A 15,855-nucleotide genomic window follows, 5' to 3' on the forward strand; every position below is an offset into this window, starting at 1 on the left:
GACGGTGAGTTCTAGTTCTGCCTTAAGCATGAAAGCCAGCTGGGTGACCTTGGGCCTATCAATAGGAGATGGTGAGTTCTAGTTCTGCCTTAAGCATGAAAGCCAGCTGGGTGACCCAATTCCTAACATAGAGTGTGGAGAGACTTTTATGGAAGAGGGTCTCTACCATGCTTGAATTGTCCTCTTCCTCTCCTGCTTACTTTTTAAACTTCTAAACCCTCCCTGTGTTCTTCCTCCCCTTTTTCCTTCTCCCTGCCAGAGATTCAAAGGTCCCCCGGCCTCCGCGTGGTCACAAGTGGAGGGAAGTCAGGTGTGACAACACAGTCACCTGGTTGGCATCTTGGACTGAGAACATCCAGGGGTCCATCAAGTATATCATGTTGAACCCGAGTTCCAAGCTGAAGGTGAGGCCCATCATTACCTACCTTTGGAATTGGTTATTCCAAATGCCAGGTGCCTGTTAGGTACAGGTAGACCTCGACTTACAACAGTTTGCTTAGTGACTCTTCGAAGTTACGACGGCAGTGAAAAAAGTGACTCTTTATGACCGTTTTTCACACTTACGACCGTTGCAGCCATCCCTGTGGTCACGTGATCTAAATTCAGACCCTCGGCACAACTGACTCAGATTTATGACGGGCACAATGTCCCATGGACCTTCCGACAGGAAACCAGATTCACTTAACAACCGAGGTTCTTAACAGCTGCTGTGATTCGCTTAACGGCGGTGGCAGGAAAGGTCGTAAAACGGGGCAAGGCTCACTTCACAACGGTCTCGCTTAACAACAGAAATTTGAGGGGCTTCCCCATTGACTTGGCTTGTCAGACGGTCGGAAAAGGGGATCACGTGACACACACCCCTCCCCCCCTGGGATGCTGCAACCGTCATAAATATTGCCAAGTGTCCCAATTTTGATCACTTGATCATGGAAATGCTGCAACGGTTGTTAAGTATGAAATCGGTCACAATTCACTTTTTTTTTCAGTGCCGTTGTAATGGAATGGTCTCTAAATGAATGGTTGTAAGTTAAGGACTAATTGAGGTCAACACACATGAAAAGGGGGAGGGGCTTTAGTCATGCATGTGAGAGCATCATTTGACTTTTCTCTCTCTCTGTCTCTCTCCCCCTTCTCTCTCTCTCTCTGTCTTTCTCTTTCTGTCTCTCCCTTTCTGTCAGTTTCTCTCCCTCTCTTTCTCTCTCTCCTCTCTGTTTGTTTCTGTCTTTCTTTCTCTTTGTCTCTCTTTCTGTCTTTCTTTCTCTTTCTGTCTCTCTTTCTCTACCTTTCTCTACCTTTCTCTCTTTCCTCTCCGTTTCTCTTTCTGTCTTTCTCTCTCTCTATTTTCTTTCTCTCTTTCTGTCACTGTTTCTCTCCCTCTTTTTCGCTTTCCTCTCTCCTCCTCTTTCCGTCTTCCTCTTTCTCTCTGTCTCTCCCCCCTTTCTCTCTCTTTCTGTCTTTCTCTCTGTCTCTCACTTTCTGTCACTGTTTCTCTTTCTCTCTTTCTCTCCTCTGTTTGTTTCTGTCTTTCTCTGTCTCTGTCTTTCTGTCTTTCTCTTTCTGTCTCTCTGTCTGTCTCTCTCTCCCTTTCTCTATTTCCTCTCTGTTTCTCTTTCTGTCTTTCTCTCTCTTTCTGTCTTTTTCTTTCTCTCTTTCTGTCACTGTTTCTCTCTTTTCCTCTTTCCTCTTTCTTTCTGTCTTCCTCTTTCTCTATCTCTCCCCCCCTTTCTCTCTCTTTCTGTCTTTCTCTTTCTGTCTCTCTTTCTGTCACTGTTTCTCTCCCTCTCTTTCGCCTCTCTTTCTTTCTCTTTCTGTCTCTCTCTATGCCCCTCTCTTTGTCTCTCTCTCTTTTTCTCTCTCCCTCTCTTTCTCTTTTCTCTCTCTGTCTCTTCCCCTTTCTGTCTCTATTTCTTTCCCTCCCTCTCCCTCCCTCCCTTTCTCTGTGTCACACACACACACACACACACACACACACACACACACACACACACAGACGGGCCTTTTCAAAACCACTAGCCTCACAACCTTCCTCTTTTCTTGCAGGGCGAGAAAGACTGGCAAAAATATGAAGTGGCTCGTCGGTTGAAGAAGCTGGTTCACCGGATCCGACGTCAGTACCGGGCAGACTGGAAATCCAAGGAGCTGAAGAAGCGGCAGATATCCGTGGCGCTCTATTTCATCGATAAGGTAAGGCTAAGGGCATTTCAGCACCGAGTTTATCGCTGCCCAAATGGTTGGCATCCTTCCTGGCATCTCTTCCCAAGGATCATGTAGAGGTGGACTTGAAACCCACCGAAGAGAATATTTGTCACTCAGGTTTGAATGATGAAGTCCTTGGTCCTCTCCGAGTTTAGTTGCTTTCTTGCAGACGTTTCATGACCCAGCTAGGGTACATCTCCAGTGCTAGAAGGGAGTTGGGTTTGTGGGGAGGAGGAGGAGGAGGAGGAGGATTGTGGGGGTCATTAGTGCTAGGATGTTGGGTAATGAAATATCTGCAAGAAAACATGGGTGGGTTTTCTGGTCAGCTCTGGACTTCCGGTTAGGATTGGTAGAGGAAAAAGGATGCCGCGCTAGGAGGAGACTCTATGGTGGGGGAACCGGACTTCCAATCGGTTCCAGAATTGAGCGGGGGGCTTCCGGTTAGGACCTTTGTGGCTCTTTGAGGCTCTTTGAGAGCATATGCACCAAGACAAATTCCTTGTGCGTCCAATCACACTTTGCCAATAAAAAATTCTATGCCATGCCATGCTAGGTTTCCGACCCCTGGTATAGTGCAATATTAATGCAATATCAGAGGTTTTTAATTCAATTGCATAGAATGTGAAGGATGTGTGTTTTTGGTTTTATTTTTTTAAGTGTAATGTGTTCTGTCCCCGTCTCCACACACACAAACACAGCCAGCCGAGGGTTAAGAAAGCACTTGGCACGCACACAGGTTGTTATCTAAAACTTGGCAGCTATACGAGCACCGACTGCCAAGGGCTTTACTTCATCAGATAAACAGAAAATACATACAAATTGCAAATAGTCCAGTTCAAAACAAGGAACCTTTGGCAGATTTAGGCGTTGTTCAAAGTGACTAGCCAGAGTTAGTTTTTGTCCGTCACAGAGTCTTAAATGGCCACCACACTCTCTTATATAGTCTCTGGGGTGTGGTCCAGTGACTCAGCCTAATCCCTGGCACGCCTCCTCAACTGCTGCAACCGTTTATCACGCCTTCGTTGGCGTGGATCCAGGAACGACAGATCGCCTCCGTCGCTCTCATCGGAGACACCTGGCTCCTGGCTAATCTCCTCTTCCTCGGCCGGCACCTGAGGCAGTGCCAGAGGGGAGGGACCTGGAGAGGGAGGCCTGGCCGACTCCTCTTCTTCATATTCGGAGCCTTCTTCCTCCGATGAGATAGGCTCGGAGGGCGGGGCCACAACAGTAATGTACACTGAAAACGGCATTTAATTTCGTTGTACGAGGTGCAATGACAATAAAGTAAAGATCCCCCTTCTTTGTCTCTTTCCAGCTGGCTCTGAGGACGGGGAACGAGAAGGAGGAAGGGGAGACGGCCGACACGGTTGGCTGTTGCTCTTTGCGAGTAGAACACATCACTCTGCACTCACGGCGGGGAGGCAAGGAGAACGTGGTGGAGTTTGACTTCCTGGGCAAGGACTGCATCCGTTACTACAACGAGGTGTCCGTGGAGAAGCAGGTGAGCCAGGAGGGGGCCCGATCCAACTGAGCGCTTCCAAAGAGCATAGCTTCCCTAGAGCTTAGGCTGACCTTTGCCAGTCTGGGATCTGGTAATATGGAAATTGTAGTTCCAAAATACCTGGAAGAACCCCATTCTCTGGGAAAATTGCCAGCAGGATCAGCCCATCAGTGGAAGGGCTTGCCTTCAGAAGTTGTGGGTGCTCCATTACTGGAGGTTTTTTAAAAAGGGATAGGCCGCTACTTATCTGGAATTGTTCTGCCCCAGCTCCGGATCCCAAGGAGGGTGACACACACAAAGCTCCAAAAACTCTGTTTAATACAAACAGACTCCTTTCAGAATGCAGGCTTTCAGTGCAAATGTCCTTATCAGCCTGCTCTGAATTACAGAGAATAAACAAAGTCCAACAAGGGTTGGCAACCAGCCCAGAAACCACGATGTAACAAGAAACTCACTCTCAAAATGCTCTCCGTAGTAATTAAACGTCGTTTCCAGCAACGTTTGCTATCTGTGTGCGAGTTAAATAGGCTAAGGGAGTGGCCAAGTATCCTCAAGCCTTACTCTCAAGGAGACCTCCTCCTCCTGAGTAGCCACTCCTGCCTTTTGGCAGCCCTGCGTGCTCGACCATTGAGAAGAGGCTCCTCCACTTCACTCTCTTCACTTGAAGGAGCCTCTGGAGGTTCTGAAGGCCCCGGCTGAGTCTCTGCCTCTGGCACCCCATCCTCTTCAGCCTCCTCGCTGTCTGACTCGAGCGCCGGCTGCACAGGCTGCTGGCATGACACCACACCAGCCTCCTCATCGTCGGGATCAGCCACAATCCGTGCAGGCCGCTGGCGGGCCACAACAGGAATGGTGTAGGGCAGTGATGGCTAACCTTTTTGTTGTTGTGTGCCGAAAGCGTGTGTGTGTGTGTGAACCTGTAATGCAATGCACATGCGACTCCCCGCTCTCCTCCTGTGCATGCGTGCGTGAGTCCCCGTGCTCCCCCCGCCCCCCCCGTGCATGCACGCACTTTCGTAATTAGGATTTTAATTATCTGTTTCCCCCCTCCCCCTCTCCTTGGTTGTTCAGGGTATCTGGAATGGAATTTCTTTATCCGCTTAGCTGCTCTAACCTTATTCGTAGCTACCCATTGTGCCTCCGCAAGAGAGTATCCTTTCCACCTTACTCGATATTGCAGCTTTCCTCTACAACAGTGTTTCTCAACCTTGGCAACTTGAAGATGAGTGGACTTGAACTCTGGGGAATTCTGGGAGTTGAAGTCCACTCATCTTCAAGTTGCCAAGGTTGAGAAACACTGTTCTACAATATCTAGAATCCAAAGTTGAAGATCTCTTCCCCAGAAGATACATGCCTGTTTCTTCTGAGGCCTCCATCTTGTGGTCGCCGCAAGATGGAACTGATCTGCACTTCACCCACTTTCTGAATTCGCTGTTCCAACATCTGCCCTTGGTTTGACTTTCAGCCAGGTGGCCCCCAACAGTCGATGATCTTGGATCTCCTTCCCTCTTACCCCAAGTCTCTCTCCACAGTGACACAGTGTCACTGTGTCCACAATGTCCACAGTGGTGTTTTAGATGCTGTGAATTCTTTGAGGGCCTTACTGTGAGATCTGTCTTTGCTATAGGTGTTCAAGAACTTGCAGTTGTTCATGGAGGAGAAAGAACCTGGAGACAACCTCTTCGATAAGCTTTCTGTAAGTGCACGTTGACTTGTCAGAATTGTTGCAGCACATCCAACCAGCACACTAAGAAACTTCTTTATATACAATATTCAGCATACAAAATCAGGAACACAGGAGCAATATTCATAGAAGCAAGTCGTTACCGAGTAGAGAGATACACAGAGGCTAATATATTGTACAGAGGCAGCCATTACAGAGGCCAAATCAACTCTTATATACAGTTCAGCAAGTCTAAGCCACGCCCAGGCTCCAGACAGTCTCTTATGGCCCCATACAAACAAATACTCTGTTTCAGTTTCCAAACAGTCCCCATTGGCTGACCTGTTACCATGTCTGACCTGTTGCCTATTCCAGTCTATGAATATTCACACTCTGACATGCCTTTCTTGAATTTTGCACTGCTGGCTGGCTTCCTTGTTTTCCTAGTGAGAGTACATTTGTATTCTCCTACTTCATTAGGTTTGAGGGAGAGGGAATCCAAGACATGATGACGTGAAATTATTTGATGGCTCAGTTTGCTTAAGCAAGTGGGGATCTAACTCAGAGTCACAAAGATGTTTTTTTTTTTCTAAGAGGAAACTGGACTTCCTTGTTTTTTTCTTTGAAGACTTTTCGCTGTTGATCCAAGAAGCTTCTTCAGCTCTGACTGGATGGTGGAGACTGGAGATTAATGGGGATGTAGTGAATATAGTTTGGGGTTCTGCAGTGGAAGAAGATAAAGATTCAACATAACTATTTGAATAGGGTGGTTTTTTTTGAATATCTTCCATTTGCATTTCAATTCCAAGTCTCATGATCTCCTAGTCCAGGGGTCTCCAAACTTGGCAACTTTAAGACTTCTGGATTTTAAGTCGTAGAATTCCCCAGCCAGCCATTCCAAGTCTTAATGTTGCCAAGTTTGGAGACCCCCTGTCCTAGTCCATATGGCAGAAGTAGCTTACATTACCACCACAAAACTCTTTAGTAAGCTTTCTCTTGGATTAAAAATGATGGGAAGTGGATTAATGCCAATCCCACAGCTACCTTTTAGGGAGAAAGGATTTATTTTTGAGTTGCATGAAAGATAGGGGTATTCCTGAGTTAAATTCCTACCTGTGCCTTTCTGAAATTGAAGGTCAACTGAGAGCTCTTACCTGGGCCACTATTTTTCCTGCTCCTCTTCTCTAACTTTACTTCCCACTTGCCTTTCCAGACAACAATGCTGAACAAACATCTCCAGGACCTGATGGATGGGTTGACAGCGAAAGTCTTCCGGACTTACAATGCGTCCATCACGCTGCAGGAACAGCTCGAAGCACTGACCAATGGTAAATCAAATTGACATACCACCTTCTAAACCGTTTAGCTTTGGGGCGTCTGTTAACCCTAGCAGAATTTTTCAGCATCTCTGGAGAACATTTGATGGGGCATATTTTGGGGATGGAGCAGACAAATGGATTCACATCCAAGTGGTAACGAGGTGGCTCAGTGGCTTAATGATGCTGGAGATCTTCTCTGCTCCAGCGGTTTGAGGCCTAGCACTGCGTGATGAGGTGAACTCCCGTCACTCAGCTTCAGCTTCTCTCCACCTAGCAGTTCGAGAGCATGTTCTATGCGAATAGATAAATAGGTACCACTTCGGTGGGAAGACCAGTTGGTGCTCTGTGCAGGCAGTCAGATTCACATACCGGCTCTGAACCTTCCCGGTTGCGACACCCATTTTTGAGGTGGTTCCGGTGGAGGGCGGTGGCCTAGGGTAATGTTACGGGAAGAGCCACTTGTCCTTCTGGTGCGAAGCCAGCTTGCCTACCTGTGGCGCAGTAAGGGACGTAGACTTGTAGAAATTTCAGCTACATCCTAATCAGTTCATTGGCACTTGGTCTTCCTCTGATGCTAAGAGGAAGGGGATTGGGAGAGACATGTCATGAAACTTTCTCTTGTGAAGGACACTGTCAGTTTGATGACACTGATTACAATTAATCACAGGTTGCCTCCAGAAGTTGTGGGTGCTCCATTACTGGAGGCTTTTAAGAAGAGATTGGTCATGCATTTGTCCAGGATGGTATAGGTCCTCCTGCTAGAGCTGGGGGTTGGACTAGAAGATCTCCAAGGTCCCTTCAACTCTGTTATTCTGATGATCTTGAGCTAATTTCCCTCATATTGCACCCACAGAGAAGGACAGCCTGGCTGCTAAGCTCCTCTCCTATAACAGAGCCAACCGAGCAGTGGCCGTTTTGTGCAACCATCAGCGGGCAACTCCAAAGACCTACGAGAAGTCCATGAAGAACCTCCAGGCAAAGGTGAGACAGTAATAAAAGAGGAGATGGAGACACGCGTGCATTTTGCTGGAGACTTCCGGGTGATTAATTTTGTGGCCGGTGTTAAGAAAGAAAAGATTTATTTGCTAACTTATAATTGCTGGCAACCTGCAGTGTTGGGATCATGGCCTTCTAGCAGAGGGTTCTAGTTGGAGCTGATCAAGTGTGGGACAGCAGGAATGAGGAGAAGACAAGAACTAGACGGCAGGAAGGAAGGGACCACCTTGATTTCCTGCATAGAATTTTCTTGAATCTGAAGGTGAGAAGGATCCATGGAGATCTTCTAGTCCCGTGATGGTGAATCCATGGCACGTGTGCCCAAAGTGGCACACGAAGCCATGTCGCCCAGCTCACATGGCCTTGCCTGTTTGTCTTCTGGGTTTCTGGCGTGCATGTGCAGGCGACGATGAGCGCACGCGACAGTGCTGAAAACAGGTGTGTGCATGCACGCCGGCCAGCTGATTGTCGGGTGCACATACATGCCAGAATCCGGAAGTTCAGCTTTTCCGGAGCGCGATCCCTTCGTGTGTGTGGCAGTGCCGAAAACCGGCCTGCGCATGCACGCTGGCCAGCTGATTGTCGGGCGTGCATGTGCGCTAATGGAGCGTGCCCCTGACGAGTATGTGCGCGCGCGTTTGATGTTTCCACACTCAGTGCCGAAAAGGTTCACCATCACTGTTCTTGTCCAAACATCTGCCTGGGCAGGAATCTTCAGACCATCCTACACAATCTTTGCTCGAAAAATACAGATGGTCAAATTCTGGCCCCAATTGTGGTCATAAGTCAAGGACTAGGAATGTACCAGGAATGGAGACCTCGCATCTCCACCAGGCAGGCCGAGCCAATGATATATAGCCGTTGAGGTCAGGAAATTCCTTACTTTCAGTTCAAAACTCCCTCTGAGATATTTCTACTCACTGGTTCTTCTCCTGCCCTTGGGCATTAGGAGATGAGTGGGGTCCTTCCTGAGCTTGGTTGATTTTCTTGCAGGTGTTTTGTTACCAAACTAGGTAACATCATCAGTGCTAGGAGGAAGGGGGGTTGCAGGGAGGAGGAGGAGGAGGTCTGTGAGGTCCATAGTGCTCTCTGAACTTGGTTGTTTTCCTGCAGACGTTTCATTACCAAACTAGGTAACATTATCAGTGCTAGAAGGGAAGGAGGTTTGTGGAGAGGAGGAGGAGGATGACAATAAGGACGACAACTTGGGGTCTTTGATACTCTCTGAGTTTGGTTCTTTGCTTGCAGATATTTCATTTACCCAACTGGGGAACATCATCAGTGCTACGGACATCATCATTAACCCTGATGATGTTCCCTAGCTGGGTCATGAAACGTCTGCAAGAAAACCAACAAGTTCAGAGAGCACCAAGGACGCCACCATTCAACCCTGAGCTACAGAAGGTTGAATTGTCTCTTCTGTTGATTATTAGGAGAATAAATCCTCACACTCTTCCCTGGAATAGCCCTTCAAGTATTAGGAAGACAACTGGGTCGTATTATCATATGTGGTGGAAGTGCACAGAAGCCAAAAGATACTGGACAAAAATACATACGTGGTTGGAGAAGATAATACAACAACATATTGATTTGAAACTCAAAATATTTTTGTTGGGGATTTTACCAGAAACTTATAGTAAACAGAATGTATATTTGATTATTCATGGAATAACTGCAGCTAGAATTGTATTTGCAGAAAATTGGAAAAGTGAAGAGATTCCTACGGATGAGAATGTGATTAGGAAAATATTAGAATGTGCAGAAGTGAATAGGTTAACACTTGCAATAAAAGAGAAGGAACAAACTGAATATTATAATGTATGGGAACTATTTTACCGATGGCTAGAGAATAAATATGAAAGTTAAGAAATAAAAGTGGATTAGTGAAATATAGAAAATATATTAATAGAATTAAATAAGTAGAGAATTGTTATAGTATTAGATATGCTATGTGTATCGGTATTTACAGTAGACGAATAATGAATATGGCTGTAAATTTTAATTGTTATTGCACAAGACATTTGTAACCAGACGACACACTGTTTAATGGAAGATGGATTGTTTGTATTAAAATAAAATTAAAAATTAAGAAAAAAAGTTTTAGGAAGGCTGTTTACAAGTTTCTTCTTAGATTTTGCTTTTGGTGTATAAAAAGGCAACTGGTTCCTTGAAGTGTCCTAGCCTCTCACTGTCTGTGTTGCACTTCTCTGCACTATCCGATGACGCCGTAATCCTCGGAGTAGGAGCAGAGGGCTCCGTTTGGACTTACTCATCTTGTGCTTCCAGATAGGCGCCAGAAAGGATCAGCTGGCCGATGCAAAAGTGGGGCTGAGAAAGGCCAGGGCAGAACACAAATGCAAGAAGGAGGCGAAATCAAAAGCGTGAGTGAAAATCTTGGTTCTTTTTTAAACCTGGGGTGTTTAATCTCAGCGATGGCCGTCCCGCTTTATTCTCATTGAAAGGCATGTAGCTATACGTCCCGTGTGAGCTGGTTCAGTCTAGTGGTGAAAGCACTAGGCTAGAAACCAGGAGATGTGAGTTCTAGTCCTGCCTTAGGCACGAAAGATGGCTGGATGACTTTGGGCCAATCACCAGGAGACAGTGAGTTCTAGTTTCACCTTAGCCATGAAAGGCAGGTGGGTGACTCTGGACTAATCACCAGGAGAGAGGGGGTTCTAGTCCTGCCTTAGGCATGGAAACCGGCTGGATGACACAGTCACCAGGAGATGGTGAGTTCTAGTCCTGCCTTAGGCATGAAAGCTGACTGGGTGACTTTGGACCAATCACCGGGAGGCAGTGAGTTCTAGTCCCACCTTAGGCATGAAAGCTGACTGGGTGACTTTGGACCAATCACCAGGAGGCAGTGAGTTCTAGTCCCGCCTTAGGCATGAAAGCTGACTGGGTGACTTTGGACCAATCACCGGGAGGCAGTGAGTTCTAGTCCCACCTTAGGCATGAAAGCTGACTGGGTGACTTTGGACCAATCACCGGGAGGCAGTGAGTTCTAGTCCCACCTTAGGCATGAAAGCTGACTGGGTGACTTTGGACCAATCACCGGGAGGCAGTGAGTTCTAGTCCCACCTTAGGCATGAAAGCTGACTGGGTGACTTTGGGCCGATAGAGTCCAACTCGAGCAATAAGCCAGTCAGTCAATTCTTGTCACAATCATAAGTGGATCAATACTCCTTTGATCCAACAAAAAGCAAACTGCAATCAGGGTGGATAAAAATCAATGATTTTTTAAAAAAAATCAAAAAAATCAGATTTTTTTTTATTTAAATTGGATTTTTTTGATTTAAATCGGATTTTTTTATTTAAATCAGATTTTTTTGATTTTTATTGAATTTATTTTAATAAAAAACTTTTGGGGTAAAAATCTATCGTAAGATAGTTTTCTGTTTAAGATACATAAATAATTTAGTTTATTCAGCATGAAACGGAGCTTAGTTATGTAGCAGGAGGCTGTATATTCTGCAACACTGGGATTGTCCGCGAGTCAACAGTGGGTCAAAGGAATAGCAGAGATGACAGTTGCTCTTTACAAATTATGATTTAAATCGAGTTGATTTAAATCAAGTCTTTTTACTAGTGATTTAAATCATGATTTAAATCGACTCGATTTAAATCAAATCCACCCTGACTGCAATTGTGGGGGGAAAGGATAGGGGGAAAAATAGATGTATATGCATGTATTTGTGGGAATGCTGACTTTGAGCCTCAAAGTATTAAAATATAATTATAAAATAATTCGCCATGTTGGCTGCGGAATGCTGGAGCTTGAAACCCATCCACCTTGAAGCAGCCAAAAAACACTTTTATAGGCGACGTCTCTGTTTTGAAACAGGGCCGTAGAAAAGAAAAAGAAACTGGTGAAGAAGATCGAAGAACAGCTGGCGAAGCTGAAATTCCAGGCTACTGACAAGGAGGAAAACAAGGAGATCGCTTTGGGCACCTCTAAGTTGAATTACCTGGACCCCCGCATCACCGTGGCCTGGTGGGTGAAAGGCAGCTAGACAGGGGTTTTAGAGGGAGGATGAAGGACAGGAACTTGTAGGAGAAGGAATGGCAGAATCTGGGGGCAGAGTCAAGATAGGATTCAGCCTGGAATCCCTACGTAGTCACAAACGAAGTCCAATCTCCCTTGAATTCCATTATACCACGCTAGGTAACCTCATCAAAGCAGTAGATTTAGTTTCAGTCTCCTGCATTGATGACGTTAGTTGGTCTACTAATGAAACATCTCAACAAAAACAATGAAGTTTGAAGAACATCAAAAATAGCAATAGCACTTAGACTTATATACCGCTTCACAGTGCTTTTACAGCCCTCTCTAAGCGGTTTACAGAGTCACCCCAACAATCTGGGTTCTCATTTTACCAACCTTGGAAGGATGGAAGGCTGAGTCAACCTTGAGCCTGGTGGGATTTGAACTGGCAAACTGCAGGCAGCCGGCAGTCAGCAGAAGTAGCCTGCAGTACTGCACTCTAACCACTGCGCCACCAAGAAGTTCAACCCTAAGCTTCATATACTCTCAACTTTTGGAGGCTGCAGATGATGTTATCTAACACGTTTTGATAAGACACAGCTTTCTGCTAGAGAGAATTAGCTACCATAACATTTCTTGCTTACTATATAATCCAGGGATGTCAGACTCAAGGTCCGTCCTGCGGGGTGCTTACATCTGTCCTGCGGGGCTGCCCTGGAAACAGCAAAGGACTGGCCTGCGATACCTCTGTCAGTGAAAATGGAGGCCGTCGCAGCCAAAAACGGAGCATGCCAGGGCCACAAGCAGCTCTCCCAAGCTCTGTTTTTGCTGGCAGAGGGTTGCAGGTGGTCGTCGCAGCCAAAAACAGAGCTTGGGAGCCCGTTTTCACTGGCAGAGTACTCAGGCCACCACAGTCGCCCCAACATGAGTGATGTTGAGTTGGCCACGCCCCCCCTGGCCAGCCCCCCCCCCCCGCCCTCCGAGGTCAAACACAACCCTGATGCAGCCCTCAATGAAATTGAGTTTGACACCCCTGATATAACCTAAGAAATGGTGGGACAATTGCAAAAGATTTGTGGGCTTTGGCCTATCTACATAGGAGAATGAGTGGCAGCATCCAGGGGTGGAGTCAAAAGGGGAATCCGCCTAGAATCCCTATGTAGCCACAAACAAAATCCAACCTCCCTTGAATTCAGTTAAACCTTATCTAAATCCTACCAATCCTGACCGAACTGGAGTCCTGCTTAAAATAGAAGTGCCCGTCTTGCCATTGATCCCGTTAATGGTCCTTTAATTGGCGCCTCCAGTTCTGCTTTGATGCTGATGTGTGTCCTTCCTTCTCTTTCTGCGTTCCTTGACTCTAGGTGCAAACGGTTTGACGTGCCCATTGAGAAGGTTTACAGCAAAACTCAGCGCGAGAAGTTTGCGTGGGCCATTGCGATGGCGGATGAAGATTTTGTATTCTAAAGAGATCTAGGCTACTCCCGGCTTGTTGTGGGTCGCTTGTTGGCATGTTTTGTGTGCCTTGCTAGCACAGAGGGCCGTTTTGCACACACAAAATACACACCTAAAGGAGAATGGATAGCCTATTGTTTCTCTTTTTGTGTAAAAGGGGAGGCCACCCTGTTCTATTTATTTATGAGTAGTATTCTCCATCTTGGTCTGAGGATGCTGGATGACTTAGAAGAAGAACAGTTCTGGAACAGGATTGGGCAGAGTTCTCCTGGTCTTCTCATCTAGGTTTCTCAGGGATGGTTGTAGTATGAGGAGATCCAATTGTCTTGAACTGAACCCTTCAGTTTCTTTCTCCAAGACTTTTAGGAAAAGCTACTTCTGAATGGAAAGTTAGGTTGGATAATGTCGTGTTGCAAAACTCAACTTCTTGAGTTCTTCTTCACTGTTGTTCAGTGAAGGCCAAGTTCTTGATGCCCTTGAGATATGGTGGACCACCAACGCAAAAGACAGGCGCTAAAGATCCTTGGAACAATTTGTTATATCTAGAGGATCTCCAGATCAGGGAAAAAGTGTCACCATCATGTTCCCTTGGCCCATTCAATGTTGTCTTCTAATACTTTGAGGAGATACATGGAACCAAGGAAGAAAAGAGACTTTCATATGCCATTTGGTGCATTTTCTAACTTTTCTCCTTCTTGGGTGCTCCTCACCACCTGAATTCCTCACCCTTTAGGGAGGAATCTCAAACATTAGCTAGAACCAGTCGAGTGCCTTCCTTTGGGAGAGAAGACACAGATGGAGATCCCTTCATCCTTAACTGGACTGTGGTCAAGACGTCGTCATTTCACCTACCTTAGAAAGGATGGAAGGCTGAGTCAACCTTGAGCCTTGGAGAGATTCGAACCAGCAGAAATTGCAGGCAGCTGTGTTAATAACAGGGTGGACTAAACCCCTGTACTATCAAGGCTCTTAATATCCTGTTTCCCCCAAAATAAGACATCCCCTGATAATAAGCCCAATCAGGCTTTTGAGCGCATGGCAATAAGGCCAAGCGCTTATTTCAGAGTTAAAAAAAAATATAAGACAGGGCCTTATTTTCGGGGAAACGCGATATTTGTTTTGTAAGAAATGGGCTGATAATAAAAATGGAAAGAATTCGATACAGAATCAGTTTGTTTACCTGGTAAAGCATAAGGGGAAAAATATCAACCTTTTCTAGTTCAGTGGCTGTCCAAGCCATCATAGGAATGAATGCTGCTATTTGTGGATGATGGGCACTTGTATCCAAGACAGGAGGGGGTGTCACTTTGGGAATAGCATAGTTAAGAGTTTGAAGTGCCAGCTTTGTTTGGGATTTTGGCTGAATGCACCAGACTCCAGTAAAGGAATTGGCTAAGAGGTTTGCTTATTAAAATAAAATTTTGCACAGTTCAATATTTGAATATCTTCTTTCTAACACTCTGTGAAGCAAGCAGTGTGAAATGTTTCAGACCATGGAATTTGCGCTTTTGCCCATAGAACTAATATGTCGGAATATTTTCATATGAAATTGCCACTACAATAATTTCATCATCATGTATATTGATTTCTGTTCTTGATACAACGGGAATAACCAAAAAAAAAGAGAGAAGATTGATTTCTGTTCTAATATACGTCACGCATTCATGTAAGTTGACAGAAACATGTTGCAATAATAACTCTTTGCTGCTGCTGTTTTCCCAGAAACTCTGTTCAGGTGGTTTTACTCGATCCCAATTCTAGGGCCTTTATTTTTATTTTTTTACTTATTTTGGTTTTTAAAGAAATGTACACTGTCCCTGGACAGTTTTTTTAGACTGTGTCTTTCTTTTGGCTTGTTCAACAGAGGATCTATCTAGAAATGTATTTTCTGAGCTCGATCGCAGGAGAAAGAGTTTTTCCTTGGATTGCCCCGTTTTTCTAATTTTTTTGCGACCAATTAAAATGGTGTTTGAAAAGATTCTGGTGGTTTCTTAGTTTCTTCTTGATGTGATGCAGCCTCTCGCCACACGAGGGCGTGCGTCTTTGCGGCGTCTGAGGTTGTTCGGTCACATTCGCGGACAAAGATGCACAGATGTGGAAAAGAAAAATCTGTGATTCTTTTATCAGAGCCTGCGAAGGGACTCTCATGCTCTGCCTGTCAGCCACCTGATTGTGTGAACTTGCCCAATATGGTGGCAAGAATGCAAGAAAACGGAAGGAAGGAAGGAGAAATGGTTTTTCATTTATCATGTTTTCATGTATTCAAATTACGTTTATACTTTTACCTGTTATCTTATGTATGCTTGACAAATAAACTTATGATTATAATTATAAGAGAAGGAAGGATAAATGGTGAGAGAAAAGGAAAGGGAAGGGACAAAAGAAAGAAGTGGGAGGGAAGGAAGGAAAGGAAGGAAGGATAAATGGTGAGGGTGAAAGGAAGAGAAGGGAAGGAACAACAGGAAGAGGGAGGAAGGAAGGAAGCGAAGGAAGGATGAGGGAGGTCGAATTTAAGGGGAGAGAAAAGGAAGGGAGGAAAGGGAAGGAAAAGGAGGGAGGGAGGTCGAGTTTGAGGAACGAAGGAAAATAGGAAGAAGGGTGGAAGGAAGGGAAGAAGGGAGGGAAGGAAGGATAAGTGAGGGAAAGGGAACAACAGGAAGAAAGGGAGAAGAAGGGAGAAAGGAAGAATGGAAGCAAAAGAAAGGGGAGGAAGGGTGAGGTCTGGAATTTAAGAGAAAGG

General features: G+C 45.6%; 1 protein-coding gene across 2 annotated transcripts in view; it reads left to right on the forward strand.

Annotated features, from left to right (window-relative positions):
* The window catches only part of TOP1MT (DNA topoisomerase I mitochondrial), a 30,719-nt gene extending 17,481 nt beyond the window's left edge, over positions 1-13,238 (forward strand). For both annotated transcript variants that reach the window (XM_070941949.1, XM_070941950.1), the window contains 9 exons: positions 260-404; positions 2,041-2,184; positions 3,512-3,697; positions 5,325-5,393; positions 6,574-6,688; positions 7,533-7,660; positions 9,962-10,056; positions 11,520-11,669; positions 13,025-13,238. In XM_070941949.1, the coding sequence (XP_070798050.1) occupies positions 260-404; positions 2,041-2,184; positions 3,512-3,697; positions 5,325-5,393; positions 6,574-6,688; positions 7,533-7,660; positions 9,962-10,056; positions 11,520-11,669; positions 13,025-13,127 (1,135 nt within the window). In that variant the 3' untranslated portion in view covers positions 13,128-13,238. The remainder of the gene's footprint in view (positions 1-259; positions 405-2,040; positions 2,185-3,511; positions 3,698-5,324; positions 5,394-6,573; positions 6,689-7,532; positions 7,661-9,961; positions 10,057-11,519; positions 11,670-13,024) is intronic.
* The last annotated feature ends 2,617 nt before the right edge of the window (positions 13,239-15,855 follow it).

The sequence above is a fragment of the Pituophis catenifer genome, unplaced genomic scaffold, assembly GCF_029215685.1.
Source record: "Pituophis catenifer annectens isolate HBS135680 unplaced genomic scaffold, rPitCat1.0.hap2 SCAF_3, whole genome shotgun sequence".
In the NCBI taxonomy this organism is placed as follows: domain Eukaryota; kingdom Metazoa; phylum Chordata; class Lepidosauria; order Squamata; family Colubridae; genus Pituophis; species Pituophis catenifer.